Source organism: Cydia strobilella, chromosome 2, assembly GCF_947568885.1.
Source record: "Cydia strobilella chromosome 2, ilCydStro3.1, whole genome shotgun sequence".
NCBI lineage: Eukaryota > Metazoa > Arthropoda > Insecta > Lepidoptera > Tortricidae > Cydia > Cydia strobilella.
The window spans coordinates 25362857-25380678 of NC_086042.1; the positions used below are offsets into that span (position 1 = coordinate 25362857).

Sequence of the window (17822 nt, forward strand, 5' to 3'; positions counted from 1 at the left end):
GGTTTTGACGATCTTCTTGGTGATTGGCGCGCATCTCACGCACGACTTTCACTTCATTTTGCATGCAAAAATCAGCGTGAGCGATCTTCAAGGTCGTATCAAAATAAGATCAAAACCGTAACAAGTTGTTAAATCTAAATCGGACTCCGGGAATCAAGCGCAATACAAATGCGATTGGATGCAACTGCCCTCTACTTTCAAACAATATCATACAGCTTCGGAATATCAAATTGCGGTATCGTACGGCAATATGGAGGATATACTAGTATGGGTATTTGAATCGACAAACTATAAATGGTATCGGGGCAATAGATCGCGTATCTAGAATCCAGGGTTGGTTTTATCGATATGAGTGAGACGACCGGTGAATATGAAAAACCGGCCAAGTGCGAGTCCGACTCACGCACGGAGGGTTCCGTACCATTACGGAAAAAAACAGCAAAAAAATCACGTTTGTTGTATAGGAGCCCCATTTAAATATTTATATTATTATGTTTTTAGTATTTGTTGTTATAGCGGCAACAGAAATACATCATCTGTGATAATTTCAACTGTCTAGCTTTCACGGTTCATGAGATACAGCCTGGTGACAGACAGACAGACGGACAGGCGGACAGACGGACAGACGGACAGACGGACAGACGGACAGACGGACAGACGGACAGACGGACAGACGGACAGACGGACAGACGGACAGACGGACGGACAGACGGACAGCGTAGTAATAGGGTCCCGTTTTTACCCTTTGGGTACGGAACCCTAAAAAACAATAAAAAAATCGATATGTTAAGCTGCAACCGGAAATTGGTTAAGTTAGAATGGAGCTTGAGTTAACAACATTTACTGCGTGTATTTTTAATACAACCGCAAATTGAAACAAGGCGTAGGTTTTAGTTCTATGAAACGATTTTAAAAGAAATGTTTACTTAAGCCTTTACTAACAAAGTGCCATTTTTTTGAGAGGCTATTGTAGATATTGCTTGTAGGTAACACTTCACTTGTGACAGGGCATCAGGAAGTTCGACGTTTTGTATGAAACCAAAGTATTGATACATAGTGTGCTGAATTATTTTATAAGGAAATAAAGAATCGTAAATATTTAGTCAAACATATGAAAGTGAATTCACTATCTTTCTTCTTCGTCTTTACTGACTAACCTTTGAATATGTGGTCGTATCAAAAATCCACGTTGTATAGGTTCAGGTTGTATAGGAACAACCTAGTGTCTCTACTCTACCAAACCATGCTGATATTTATGAAAATTCCCATAAAATAAGATTTGTGAACAAACGCTGTAATGGTGACAGCAACCAGTACGTGTAGCCGAACCTACTTATTTTAGAAATGTTATAAATTATAATATTTAAAAAAATGCTGCGTATGCTATACTTTCGTGTATAAAAGTATTTAGTAAGTACTTACAGAACTGATGCTCTTGAAGTTTACCTCTGAGGCACCGCACGCGCCTTGCTAAGTCTTTGTAAACCTTAAGGTTAAAAACTGTAATAGACTTAACCTAAACCGTAAGGTTGTTAACCTTAAGGTTCTTAAATTAATTTTGAGCCACTTTTGATTATTAGTATTATTACCAAGGCTTCTGCGTGAAGTAACGTGAATTCGAACGGCATAATCTCTCATCAAACTAATTCATCCGAAGCTTATGGCGCCGAAAGAGATTTCAAATCAAAGGACGGTCTCAAAAGCTTCCAAATTAAGGAAAATCCTATTTAAATAGCGTACGCAATACCCACTCCTAATTGAAAAGGTATAAGAACCAAGTTAGGGGTACTGTTTGGTAAATGAATGAGATTGGGCGTCGATAAGATTTCGAACTTTTACAAAACGTCGTAGTGGGTTTCCCGTATACGTGCTTCATGCTTGGCCCATTTTCCAAATGGGGCTTATTTATGTTTTCAAGGGTTAACATGGTCAATCCGAAAGTAGGCAGGGTGTTTTTTGAAACCAGATTCAATTTTTTTTTAACTTGACTAAACCTCATGAGCTCGGTCGAATTTCACTTACCCATACAAACGGAGTTTCGTTCTCATTTTAAAAGTACGCGTTGGATTGTAATGAAAGTTTGCACATACAATGATATGAAGTATATCTAGGTCTGTAATTTAATTAGTTTATATAAATAGCTCGAATTTATAAAACAAACGAAGAGCAAAAACAAGTTTTGTATGAAAAATTTAAATTCCCTGTATTTTTTTAACAATGGTATCTGAAGCTACATAAACGAATTACAGATATAGATATACCTTATCCTATTGTAAGTACAAAGTTTCAGAGCAAACTCGTTTCAAATTCGTTTTTAAATGAGAGCGTAACTACGTTTGTATGAAGAACCGAGTTTGCCGGGACCCTTAATTTAAAAAGTCAAAGTAACCTAATAAAAATCCTCAAAATTTATAGTTGGGTGGGTAGGTTGTCTGTCCCGTGGTGGAACACCAATAACATATCCGTTAGAGCCGTTAGACAATCGGGACTTAATTTGACTTACCTAATTTTTCTTTAAGATTAAAACAATAAGATATTTAATTATTTTCATATTACTGACAATGGACGCCTTGCCAGTCGCCACTAATCCCTTTGTGACCACAAAACTTGACTAAGTAGGTAATTAGTATACATATGTATCACTTCTAATTTACATCTTGTGTGCGTTCAATATTTCGCGGTAACCCAATAACCTCAACATGCTCAACAGGCCTGATTAGAATTATGCCAATATGAAATTAGATTCACGTATCAGTATTGATTGCCTTTGATAGGCATGATCGGTGTAATTGTATTCATTTTCTGTTTATCCACATAGTGTATTGTATTTGTATTGTACATGTAAAAGCTTGATTGGTTTACCGCAATCGTGAGTGAGTATACATACTCGTAACATATATTTCAGTTCTAATGAAACCCCCGAAATCTCATATTATTGTTACTATGACAAGGTACGAAATGGTGCAGGAATCAAATTTCTTGACCGTACAGGAGTGACAAATATAAAAGCTACAAGTATCTGAAAAACTGAAATGAGTTTGCTGTTTAAATTTAAGAATTGCAAAATATGATCTAATATAATACTTACCTATAAGGTGAAATTAAAAGAGAAAAGCTTAAGGCAGACTCGAAATCGTATTATTAAGGCGCGAGCAACTTAAAGCAATATATACATATATATACGCAACGTTGTATATTACGAGTTCTTGTTTTGCTTACTTGCGTTCAAGTTTCGGTGAGGTCCATCGCGTTTTACAAAGTTTTATCACAATTTGCCTATTTAAAGAGAGCAGAGTTAAAATCTACACTCACCGATATCCAGCGTGGCCACAGCATCCTTTACTAGTCGGTATGTGTCTCCGTTGATCCTCAGGAAGTCCACGCAGCCGAGCAGACCGTCGGACAGGCCAAGCTTGCCCTGCAGCCCTGTGGTGTTGCCGGCGCCGCCGACCCACACCGGCTCACGGAAGGTCATGCGAGAAAAGAGACCCTGCGGAGAGAGGAGAGGTTGTATTGAATAAATGTGGACTCCATATATTGTGTAAATAAGAGAATCGATGTACCCACGGATCCACCTGTATGGGATTCTGTCGGTAACATTTCCCCCATCTCAAGTTAGGGCCTCCCCCTAAGATGTGTTTCTTTTAGAAATATGCGTTATAGGCTTGAAATTCAAGATAGATTTTATCAAAACCGATTCGGTAGCTTAGCCATAAAAATAAAACAGACAGACTGACAGACAAAAATGGATCATCCATTGAGTTGAGCTTAATTTAACTCACATAAATAAGCAAATGCGACGCACTGATTATACTTCTACGACTAGTGAGGATTAGACTAATCTAATAGTGCCTATGTTGGCTTCTAAATTAATAACTTCAACAGAAAGAGGCATCAAATAAAAAGATCAAACTAAAGCAATCTAAACGAACGGAGAGGCATTATCGGCAAAGTTAGCGTAATTGGCGCGCGTTAGGATGGCTTCTTCAAATGTTGCCCAGAGCTGGGGCCATTATGCAAAAATTGAAGCTTGAATCCTAGTTTGGCTAGAAGGCAGAAGATATACGCGACTTCAGAGCGAGGATTTTTTAAGTCGCTCGTTCGTGCAGAATAGTAGTGCGACTTCTTTGCCTCAACTATTATGGTCTCATCCGGCAGAAAGCACGAAAATTGTCATGCATATAGCTTTTAGGTTTAAAAGAATAAATAGAAGTAGAATCACGCCGAGAAGTTATTGTTTCCCTCTCTCCCCCCACTTTTATGTGTCCATTTCTATTTCTTAATTTTTTTTATAAAAACTGTGAAAGCTACAATAAAAATGTCTAGGAAAAGTATATTCTTTATAAAATTATCTACAATATTACTAAATCGAGCTAAGGAGCCGCACTAAGTAGCATAACTTCAATTACTGCTTTACGCTATGCTTTTTTTGTTAGCACATCAGCCCTAAATGACACTGATGCGATTTTCGGATGCGGCGTAAGTGTAGTTAATACACCGATGGTAGTCTAAGACTGCAAAGTAGGTGGTTACCTACACTGCAATCTTAGACTACAACAATATGTTTTAAATTAAAATCGTATACCTATACGATCTCTTCTGTTAGTAAACATACAAGTAAGTAAATACACTTTATTGCACCACAAAAGAAAATTCAATAATATATTTATCAAAGTAAATAAAGGTAGCAACAGGCGGTCTAACACAAGGCGGTAGTACAAGGTTAATTAACCTTGACAATACCATGCCAGCATGCATAATGAGCAATATATTTCTAGTAATTATGTCTGTACATTGAATGCGAGGTATCTAGTTCATTTGGCATGCCAGCAGAGGTATTAAACCACGGTCGTTGTTCGCCTTGCTTACCAAGCTAACAGAAACCAGTATAAGGGTGACCTCGTAGACAACACACACATATATGAGAGTGGGAGGGAGGACTCACATCACCATCAGGAGGGGCCGTAGCCAAGATATTGGAATGCTTCATTTTCGTTGCAAATTTATAACGTCGACCGATGATTCAGATTTGGAGCACGCTTACCGACAATTTACACTTAGGTATTCTGGCTTGACTGAAGCGATGAATTTCGTGGACGATGGGAACATAAGTCTAGAAGAGATAAAATAAACTGCGATAGACGTGATAGATGTGGCGGCGGCACGCCACGCTCCTAATTTGCTGGTAACTTCGTAGGCTTTTCCTACCACGAAAAGCCACGGTAAAGTTGTGTGCATACATTTCCAGTAAATGATAGTAGTCATTAAAAGTGCCCCGCTGGGTTGTTGTAACTAAATTGAACAAAAACAATTTGTTAGTAACGAAATGTGCCGCGGTTTTTGCGTCGTCTACACTATATGATGAAATTATAGCAATTGAATAAATACACCATACACACATAAATACATACATAGGTAACATGTTTAAATAATTAACACATACGCTCACGGACAAGAGGAACGCAAATAAAAGTTTAATTACTATATTTGAAGTTTTTTGCGTTTCTCTAAATTTGACTATGAGTATTATAAAAGTAGTAAAACTGTCTAAAAGCTACACAGTGGGGAAAAAAACTTGTGTTTATTTATGTTCTAGGTATGGAAGATACATAGTGCATTTTTATTTATTAAAATTTATAACTAAATTAATTATAATTTATGACTAAATTTATTAAAATTTAGTCAGTTCAATACCAATAAAGTTAGTTATCATTATATTTATTTAAAGTCGGTTTTTATTAATATAATTTAAGTAAATCAACGTTTTTAATTTTTTTTTAACGATTACGTCAATTTTAATTTTCTTCAGACGAGTGAACTCCAAAAGAACTAGACTATATTTGCAAGTATAAATAAAGCCAGGTACGATTCAATACAGACGTCTGTCCTAAAATAAATAGCGGCGTAGGAACAAGCTTTGTCACGGGATCCGTTCTTGTGGAAGAAAAATCCAATTGTCTACGGCAAAACGTTTGCGGAAATTCGTTGATGTGCCTCATCGGCTGCTGTAGGTATGTAGGTACTCGTAGAAAATCAGCTAAAATATTTTTGAGGACGTTAGAAGCGAAAGTATATGACTTGCGCTTCTAACATCCTTAAAAATCTGTATTGGGAGTAGTGACCCTTGATCCAAGAGACGAGACGTTCAATTTCGGACTTTTCAAAAAGTATAAAAAGTTCTGTGATTATTCTAATTTTTTAGAAAATGGAAAATTTTGGTCCCTATACTAAATAATGACAAGTTAAAAAAAAAATTGTGTGGAATATTTCGACATTTTTGAAACTTCTTCGACGACTTATACCTACCATATATGGCTATTGGGAAGACTTGGAGCGACCTCAAGCACGAAACTCAAGACCGATCCAGATGGCGGCGCACTGTGGACGCCCTCTGCCCCATCTAGGGGAGATAGGACAATAAGTCAATCGGCATAACTTGCGGATTGACCATCTAATACCCCGCTTACTTCCAACACACTCTCAAGAGCCACGAAAACATACACGGAGCTCGAGTGCAGATAGTAGTGGTATCTATAGTAATTATATTGGTGATAGGTATATTGTCGAACACGACTTACGATGTCGATGAATCAATCAAAAATCTATCTAGCAAGATCTGAATAATTCATTTATCCCTCAGACAAAATTAAGATGAAACATCTAGCAAAAAATAAAATCTTCATAAAATATTGTAGTTAACAAATAAGGCGGAACTTTGAGTAGGTAAATTACGCCGAGGATGAGAGAAGATATATTATCTAGATTTGAAATTGGATTTACTTTGGCAGAACTGTTTGATGGATCAGAACTGGGAAATCTAATTTATCGCAGGCTGAATTTGTGTTACTAAATCTGACTTAGTAACTGATAAGCAGTCCTGAATAAATGAGGACGAATATCTGTATCCACAGAAACCGACATCGGACGTTGATGATTTTGCTGTGAAGTGTAGATACTTTTTAATAACAATACGTTTGCACTTAGAGTTGTGCCGTTCCCGGTAACATTACCCATTTTGTATAGAGAATGTTACCGAGCGAGAAATTTCCCCATACAAAATGGGGAATGTTACCGGGAATGGCACAACTGATTTGCACTAGAATATTGAACAAGCACTACCCAGAAATCCCAAGTCTGGATTTGCCGGTTGGTCGGCCTAATGGGTGTCATCGGACACTAATGCTCATGGTAGTGCATCTGCACATTCACGTTCTGCCCACTGGCCCAGTTTAGCCGACGACTTTTGATACCAAACGCGTCCAGCCAAAGGACGCGCACCATTACAATTTCAGAATCTGAACTCAGGTGTATCTGCAGTGCGCCTAAGTTAGAAAATTGGATACAATAGTTTTAATTCTAACCTTATTCCCAATACGTACATACATCACCTACTTGTCACATGAACCGCATGTAGAATAGAACCAAACTAATATATATTCAGTTCACAAATCGAGTTATGCAAACTAAGTCCATTGCGACAACCGATTGGGTGAGTTTGTGTATTGTGCGGCCATGTCAATTGAACTGGTCTATTGATAAAATTAATCTTTAAAAAAAAGTTAAACCGACTTTAAACGGGAAAAAATAAAATATCTCATTTTATATGCGCTAGCAAACTGATACGTTTGAAGTCGGTGCCAGGCCAAATCTTAAAATCGTCAAGTAGCCGTCAAACCGAATGCCAACCCTGGTATAGTTTGATAAGAACAAAAGAACCAGTATTGTAACTATTTAGCTTGGCACCGACAATAAACGTATCAGTTTGCTAGCGCATATAAAACGAGATAATATTAGATGTTTTCCTGTTTGAAGTCGGTTTTACTTTTTTTAAAGATTAAATTTTATTTTTCCATTTTTAGTGTTTCTTCATCTGTCTGGCCAAACTGTCACTAAACATTTTTGCACTTCGGGTAAGTTTCAAGTTTCAAGGTCTGGATCTAAGCTATCAAGATTTGAGGAGTTGGACCTCATGGAACCCATCATCAGAACTAGACCTTAACACAAATGTTCCTTCAAAACTTACTTGTGCTTAACAAATATAACGAAAATGACTTAAATCGCCTAAATTTAAATATGCGTTGTTAAAGACCCGAGGCCCGTTCTGGTCATCAGATTCAGATTCAGATTCAGATTATTTATTGGTAAAAATAGTACAATTTTTTACACGTCATATTTCAAGTGCTTTAAGACTTAAATGTACGATAGATATAATTAAATACAATTTCAATGTCAGTTATTGGTTCAAGTTAATAATCATAGAATAATGTTATAAATTAATAATTAAATTACAGAATGTCAGTGTCATCGATTCGATTAAATTACAAACAAAAGATGCATGCAACAAATATCCACTACTTAATACTGCAAATTATCACTTAGGTTTTCAAATTCATTTATATCGTAACAAGCACATTTAATTAGTAACGCCTTTAATTTATTTTTGAAAATTGTGTCACTGCCTGCATTTCTTATGTCAATTGGAATTTTATTGTATATTTTGGGCCCAAAGACGCTGAGAGATGCTCGGGCCTTGGCCAACCGTCGCCGCGGGGGCGCGAGTAGATTTACCGCGCGACGCCTATCGCTTCTAACACCGTAAGCTGAGTAGTTGTGCGTATTTGCTCTAACGTATAGGCAAGCGGTCAGTATGTATACACTGGGCAGCGTCAAGATTTTGTGGTGTCTAAACAGGTCCCTAGCTGGGTGATCGGCCGTTTTTCTAGCAATGATTCGTAATGCTTGCTTTTGTAGTTTAAATGGTCTATCTCGATCAGCGGATGTGGCCCATAGGTCTACTCCTTGTATGAGGATAGAGTGAAAATATCCAAAATATGCTCTTTTGAGATTGTCAGTAGACAACGTCGGGGCAAGCCTAGACAGAGCAAAGCACGCCGAGGCCAGTTTATTACATAATTGTTCTATGTTGGGATCATCATCAGTAGTTCTACTTCATCAAATGGTACTGTTTTGGATGAACAAAAACGGGACCAACTTGGGACTATATACACATTCAAACAAAAAAACAATTTTACAAATCGGTTCACCAAGGCAAAGACACAGGTATGAGGTAACATACATACAAAAAAACCGGCCAAGTGCGAGTCGGACTCGCGTACGAAGGGTTGTGTACCATTACGGCAAAAAACAGCAAAAAAATCACGTTTGTTGTATGGGAGCCCCATTTAAATATTTATATTATTCTGTTTTTTATAGTATTTGTTGTTATAGCGGCAACAGAAATACATCATCTGTGAAAATTTCAACTGTCTAGCTATCACGGATTATGAGATACAGCCTGGTGACAGACAGACAGACGGACAGACGGACAGACGGACGGACAGACGGACAGACGGACAGACGGACGGACAGACGGACAGACGGACGGACAGACGGACAGCGGAGTCTTAGTAATAGGGTCCCGTTTTTACCCTTTGGGTACGGAACCCTAAAAAACGGTCGATTTGATAACCTCCTCCTTTTTTGAAGTCGGGAAAAAATAGGAACGTAAGTTGAATGTGATAGCTTAGATTTGACATAGTAATTTAAGTTCAATAAACGCTTTTAACCTCTTCTAAAATCGCGGAGACCATCGGACAGGAGGAGCTACTTTAACTGGTTACTGGGTTATTTCCATGTACCTACTGGGATGGCGATGAACTATTGTTGAGTAAAAAGCAGAAAAAAATTAGAACAACTTGTTAGACTCCGCACATCGTAGTGATGATGAAATACGTTTCGAAGTCGACAGTGTGGGATAGAATAAAGTGAACGAGTGAATAGCGCTAACAACAACACAACAATGATGAGGCACGCCATGCCAGACGTGCGGCGTTGCATGGATAGAGGCTGTCAGTCTTCTCAATATACTAGCCTTAACAACGGCGCGAGTGTTCTCTTGCAGCAACAACACAATACAATACAAATCTTCTTTATTGCTCACCAATATAAAAAGGACAAGACATACAAATTAGCAACGATGTTTTCTTGTAGCAAAATCTTTTCATATGTCATGAAAAGCGGTGAAATAGTTTTTAATCAAAGTCGGTTTATCATTTTCCGCTCCCATTTCCAACTTTTACCCTCCAAATGGTGGCTCATTTTCCACAACCCTTTGAGTCGGACTGTGCAAATGAGGCACCAATGATCGCCTTCACAATAGTATCTCCCATTTAGAATAGAACTTTGGTTCTAATGAATAAAGTTACGTTTAAAGAAATGAAAGAACAGCTAGCCTCGACTTTTTTATTTATTTGATTAAAGACAATAATAAATCGTTTCGATTGCTACGTCTTAAGGCAACTCAAAATCTGACACCTACGAGATACCTCTCAATGCTAAAGCATTTTTATATGATCCCTTCATATAAAAATACCCACATATAAAGTCTCAACCCACATATGCTTAATTAAGCCTGAACCTTTACGGCTTTTTATAGCCGTTAACCCTTCAGCGCTTACGGCCCCTCAGACGCTATTTAAGGGCGCGTTGAATACTCATGTTATATACGCGTGTGATACGTGTAATGAGGAACATTTACGTGGATTACGATTAGGATAGCTTTAGTGGTTTTACGGCCGTTCTTAGTTAAAAGAAAAAAAAAACCGGCCACGTGCGAGTGGGACTCGCCCACCGAGGGTTCCGTACTTTTTAGTATTTGTTGTTATAGCGGCAACAGAAATACATCATCTGTGAAAATTTTAACTGTCTATCACGGTTCATGAGATACAGGCTAGTGACAGAAAGACGGACAGACGGACAGCGGAGTCTTAGTAATAGGGTCCCGTTTTTTCCTTTTGGGTACGGAACCCTAAAAAAACATTTGCAATGAAATAAAACTATGAAAACGGATTATATCGCGTATATTGAATTTATAATACATCCCGACGTTTCGAACCCTTTACAGCGTTCGAGGTCAACGGGTGACTGAGGAAAAATTACAAAGTGCAAAAATACCCACATACTAAAAATAATGAACAATCATAGACTATAAACTTTAAGGCTGGTTGTATATGCAAAATCGGTTCATAAGGCTAGTTATACAATACAACTATTTTCAAGTAAAGATATATATATACGCGATTAAAACTACGCCGGCTCCAACCCTACACCACGGACCCGAGAAGATTAAATTCCCTCCTAAATTGTAGGAGGGTATCCCAATATGGGACCGGTAACAAAAACACATTTGCAATGAATTAAAACAACTAAAATTTATTGCCGTAAACTAGTGTTTTAGTTGTTTAACTTTTTTTTTCTAAACACTGTTTCAAAACGCTTCTTCTATAACAAAAACACTAAAGAGCTTGCTCTACATACATACAAGAATATACGGAAGAAGAATCCACGTTGTTGGTGTTGATCACTATATTTTACGAACTAAAAACAAATTTTAGCATCACTTTCACCATTACGCATCACAAACCCTTTTCTGAAAACCACACCTAAATTGTGTATATGGTAATGGTACACACAAACCACATGTCTTCCTACACGCATGACTGTCTCCATCGTAAGAAAATAACGTCGATTAAATCCAAGTCCAACCTCATTACTCATGTTTAAGGCTTCGCGCCAAATTAACACATCTTTATGGCTTTTATAGCCCTTAAACCCTTGACACCCTGGACTTACCCTTCTCAACAGTTTATTTTAATATACCGTCAAATTATTTGCTTTAATATTTTCTCTAAATTAAGGAAATTATTAATATTTTTAAATTGTTTATTATCAAATAAACTCAAGAGCCTACGTGACCACATACATATATTAAACTTAAATGCAAGTATTCGCAGGTAATGTGATCATCTTTGATTTTCGGTCCACCTAGATTGAAAATAAAATTAGGAGTAGATACGATTTTTTCTTAAACTTGTAAGTCGATGAATCTTACGCTTACGAAAGAAATATAAGCTTTTGCTGTCAAATATCTGAACTCATCGCTTTCAGGTAAGAACTTCGGTTCAAAGTTACCTGTTGCCCGTGTTAAAGTTAACCCGTCCGTGTTATTGATTTTCGTCAGGGTGAAAAATCCCCCGTCAAATGACGAGAACAGGCGCGCCGAGTTCCTAAATTTGATGAGTTAATTGTTGGCAGTTTGAACCCCGTTAAAGTTTTTTGGGTTTTCCGGTAGGTACTGAATCTGATAAATTCACCAAATCTAAAACGGAAGCCAATGATAGAGGACCTTGAGAGGTGTCGATTTAATCCAAAAGATATAAAAAACTTTTTTATCAAGTACGTCTGCACAGCAAGCGATATATTTTTTTCTCTTTTATGCACCTCCCTAAAGGCTTGCAAACATAAAGGAAGGAATGAAAAAATTCACGCGCTTCTGGTGGGCTTCGGTGGCTCAGTTGGTTGGAAGCGATTGGACCGGTGTTCCAGGACCTGCTCGCTGTCCAGTTTGCAGGACAGGGACAGGACAGCAAATACTAAGATGTACAAAAGCTAATTCCTGCGCCACACGCTAAGTCACTTCCTTCTTATCACAGCTTCTTATTATTTTAATTTATTTATAACATGAGGCATATTCAAATTTAAAGAAGTATGATAAATTTTGCTAATAAAATTTGGACGAGAGCGAGAGAGACACAATAAGATTATTATCAAACCAATATCATATTTTGAAAATCCGCCTAAGCCTCCAAGAGTATCCTACTACTGTTTACTTTTCATTAAAGCCGAAATTGATATTCTGGCTAATCGATTTCTTCTGGGACTCGATAAAGGTTTTCATCGATTAAGATATATGTAAAAATTATGAAAAGGATAAACTTGGCAATGTCATTCGAGAGTATACGTAATATGAACTCGATCTTTAAATCCATCCTCCACGATCCCCACCAAAACGCCTACAAATATGTGGGTATTATAGTCCGAATTGAAGTGGGGTAGCAATAGTAAGGTAAACGCAGCTATCAACGCCCCATCGAAAATCTGCAGGTATTACCGATCTAACACTCACGTTTTGTACACATAATTAATGTCATCTAACGCGATTAAATTTTACCTTTATTTTAGCTTTCTTCCGACGTTTCAGCTAGGTTGCACTAGCTGTGGTCACGGAAGACTGACGTTCTGGAAAATTTTCGTTCATATTGGAAATAGAAAATGTTAATCTCCTTATAAAACCGTTAGAAATTTTCAAAATAATCCACTATGGAAACTATGTCACCACACCAGCCTAGGCAAATACGTCTCACTGTTGCGCATATACCTTTTCTTATCACGATCGGCAATAGCTGCTTAAAAACACTAATTCAGACAAAAGTCCAAAGAAAAATTAGGTAAAAATAAGAGTAAAAATTAAAATACAATACAATAAAATTAAACTTATACTAATAGTTGCTTCAGTCGATAGGTATGTCATTGACTAGTCTCATTTGCATTATTAATAGGTTACAATAGGTACGATGTAAGTACAGTCTTAACTTACTTTTTGTTCTCGTTCTGATGAACGGATGACCAGTAACGGAATATTGGGCTGTTTAGGTTCTCGGAGATGGTCCTAAGTATGCGATTGTCTGAATTTCTCAATCTCTCCCAGAAACCTGCGATCCTATTCTGATGACGGCGAAGAAGTCGGGGACCCCTGCCTCAGCGAACATGCCCGACGCGCTGCAGTACCTGGGTAACCTCAGTAGTATTCGAAAAGCGTCATTGTACTGAACTCGCAAAGTTGAAAATGCTTTCCTATTAAAGTTTACCCAGAGTTGGCAAGTGTACAAAAACTGACAAAATGCCCGAAACAGCCTCACTTTGACACTGTTCGTACACCTTGCGAATTTGCGTGCGAGCATGTTACACCGGATGAATAGGGCTCGTCTTTCCCTCTCCATATCAAGATCATTAAAAAATCGTTAGTTACTTCACGGTCATTATTATGGATCGGCAATAGTAACAATCGACTCAGTAACTTTATAAATATTTTTTTACATCATAATGCTTTATTTAGGTACATTTAACTTAGTAATTACCTATTAGAAACATAATATTAGCATATAAAAATGGAAAAGTATATTTGAGGGCAACCTGAATACTTAAAGACTATGATCGATTCTTAAATTGCCTAACGCCCCCCGTTAATACCTGTATTTACCTTATATATTTAGCAGTAGTACGCACTTCATACACGATATTATAATTACAATACTTCATAGAAAATGTAAAGGCAAACTTATCTCTTCCAGTTAACTATTTAGAGTAGTTATCTGAGTAGAAAATGGCAGGAATTAGACATTAGTTACATTAGTTGCCGACCCTAACACTCCTCTCCCTCGAGCTCTGGCAACCTTACTCACCGGCAGGAACACAAATTGTATATTGAAATAGTTGACCAAACAAAATATGATTCGTTAAACCTCAAAAAGTTTTGGTTTGAAACTTTAGCTGCCCAGCATAGTATGAGAGTCCTATCGAGTTCTATTTTTAACGTTAATAATAATTTCGGTGGATAATTCTAGCCGCAGGCCTTTTCACTTTTAAATAACAAACTCAATTTTAGCTTAATAACTTTTTAATTGCTCGTTTTAGGGTTCTCTAGTCAAACTATGAATTCTGATATTTTATTTATAGTGTGTTTTTGCTGATGAGTTTTGTTTTTGATAGCATAGCATAGCAAAAGCATAATAGCTTGCTATTAAAATGTATTTTATAAGATAAGATAATTATTTATTTGCTTAAACATGGTAATTTTAAGTTCACATAATCATTATAAGCAGTATCACATGTTTAGCCAATGGCAGCATGCAAATATAGATAATTATTTAGGTTCCATATGTTCTGAAAATAGTAGATTTTAATAAAGGTTTAGAAAGCCATAAATAAGCAAGAAATTACACTTAACATGAAATATTACGAGTATGCCAATAAAAATAAAACCAGCATGTCGTACTCGTATAGTACAATACAATACAATACAATACAATACAATACAATACAATACAATAATCTTTATTGGACAGTGCACACCTCAATAAATGAAACGATACAAAACACAATATTAAAAGTAGACACCTAGGGCCAGATTCGAACAATGCTTATTATAAGAAGTCACAGCGGCACGTTTTTAGTTGAAGAAATGTCACTTTTGACACTGAGAGATCGGTATCGTACCGCTGTGACTTCTTATAAGCATTTTTTCGAATCTGGCCGCTAGTCCCTAGTGTTGTAACTCATAATTTTAAGAATAATTATGTTCGTCAATACCTTGAGTTATATGATTAAATTGCTTATTGTTGTAAAGACGTTGTAGAAAATGCAAAAGGTCTCGGTTACGACACCCTTCAAATTAATTATTAAAGTACAATACCCCCGCAAATTGCTATTACTTTATAACACCGCCCATGTCTTCGGTTCTCAAAGTGTGCTCCGCGTACCCCAGGTTGCCCATCTCATCTATGAAAAGAAAAGGCTTCGTTGGGTTTCCGTTGTTCAAATGTTAAAAATCTTGATAAAAAATATATCAAACTTTCTGATGACTCAAAACCCGATTATAAAAGATCGTTGATGTATTACGAAACCCTTTACAGAAAACCGCAAAAAGCCCGGCTATGTAACGGATAAGTACGGTACTGGTTTAGCTTAGCCACCGAAAAGTACAAAAAATTCGAAATTCTGCTTTTTGAATAGCTGATTTCTGGGATTGTCCCCTCAAAATGTTTAACATTTAGTGTTTCGGAAATTATAGATGTAGTGCTTAATCACTGCAAATACTGCCACAAGTAAACAGTTTAGCACAAAGAAATAGAGCCCACGTCGGCAAGAATGTTTGAGAAACACTGGTCGAACTGAATGCCGTCATAACACTCATAACTCAAAAGGCTTATGTTACTTTGACACTGAATACAGATACGGCATGTTAGCTAAGAACAACCGATCACTACGTTTCCTGTTATAAATTTGATTACTTGCAAAATATCTGGAGTTTTCATTGCTTATCAAGTAGCTTAGGCGGTTATCATGGGTACCCACTGATGCGGATGGAGTTAGAGAGACAGATATAATGCAGTGATTAGCGATGCTCGCACGTCGCTCCGGTTTGCGAGTGGGATACGATACGCATCCAATGTAAAAACCGCATTAGCATTCGCTCCAAAAAGAACCGTACTTTGTTCTGTCAAAATCCACAATTAGACATTAAGTCCGCCATTTGAACATTATTTTTGTGTTTTCGTAAATTAAAGTATAACTATATAACTTGTATGAAATGTTATGGCTCCTCTACAGAGTAGGTATGAGAGGGTAGTGATATCGGATGGCGCGGCGCGGCGTGATGGCGATGGGATGGCCACAGTATCGGTTTTTCGTCGGCCAAAAGGTAGTGGGCCAGCGATGGCAGTACGCATCTGCAGTGCGTGCTCGAACGCGGTTGAGTGTGGACGTTCGTGCTGTGTATATTTTTTCTTTCTTTATTTTACACTAACCAGTCTTTTTTAACCTGTGGGGCTAGATCCTACTGGGCTTACGAAATAAGAGCATCGTAGGCTAGTAAACACGGTAAAAAAGAAATAATACGAACGAGCAATACAGGTAACGTAATGAAAGGTAAGAGGGTGGCGAAAAAGTGGATCACCACATGAAAAGGGTTAAATACACTGCATTTAAGCGTTTAATGGCTTGCTGGAGTCATGCCAAATTCAGTCATATTGACTGTTACGAACTTACTAAATCAACAATGCCATGAGAGTGCCTAAGCGGCTTATATTCCACTAAAACGAAATAAATATTCGACTGTATGCAGCACTGCACGTAACATGCAATTTCGGCACATAAACCTGTCCATCACACCGGCATGGTAAATAACAAAAACTCATTAAATTATGCAATAGCCTTAAATCCGACGTTCCCGGCCGGGGCATCAAGAATTACCTCATTGTTTTAAAACACTCGAATAACGCCCGAAATGTGCTGTTGAATTTAATCGAGGTGAATGAGAAATGAGGCCGGGAAGCGAGGCTGCAGTTTTGTTTGTGCTTTCAGGCTTTTAATGTCCCTATTACCTGTTTGTCTGCCCGTCGTTATGGCTATGATGATCTCGTGTTAATCATTTATCAATGTGTCTTTCCAAGTTATTACTTTTGATAAGTATTAATTTGAGTAACTGAAAGATGCATGACTTAAGTATCTAACAGCGACGCGAGTAAAGGATCTCACGCTCTCACGCTAGAACCGGTACGAGCCGAGCCTTGCGACAGTTGCGACACTTTGTTTTCTATGACGGATCATCGGTGATTACGTGATGCTTTCTATAGAAACCCGACTCGAACCCGGACCGTTCTGGCGTGAGTCATCCTTAAGTAATAAAAAAACTGGCCAAGTGCAAGTCGCTTGCGCACGAAGGGTTCCGTACCATTACGCAAAAAACGGCAAAAAATCACGTTTGTTATATAGGAGCCCCACTTAAATATTTATGTTATTTTGTTTTTAGTATTTGTTGTTATAGCGGCAACAAAAATACATCATCTGTGAAAAAAAGAACTGTAACTATCACAGTTCATGAGATACAGCCTGGTGACAGACAGACAGATAGTGGAGTCTTAGTAATAGGTTCCCGTTTTTACTCTTTGGGTACGGAACCCTAAAAAGTAGCGGGTAATGTTGGAGATACATGGGTCGATTACACCACATGTTTTTTTCAACATTCTCATTATCGTATCAATTAACGAACTGCAGCTGGTGCTTGTAATTCAAAGAAGAAATAAATTTTTGTAAAAAACATAATAATAGGTTAATTTTTGTAGATGTATTTTAGTTTTATTTAGTTAACCTTTAATAAACTAGCAAATATACTAAATATTTAATCCTATACAAAAAAAATAACG

The 17822-nt window shown here is 37.4% G+C and overlaps 1 protein-coding gene across 1 annotated transcript in view; it reads right to left on the reverse strand.

Moving 5' to 3' along the window:
* The window catches only part of LOC134754451 (pikachurin), a 173940-nt gene that overhangs the window by 48071 nt on the left and 108047 nt on the right, over positions 1-17822 (reverse strand). The window contains exon 9 of the mRNA XM_063690786.1: positions 3313-3490. Within this exon, the coding sequence (XP_063546856.1) occupies positions 3313-3490 (178 nt within the window). The remainder of the gene's footprint in view (positions 1-3312; positions 3491-17822) is intronic.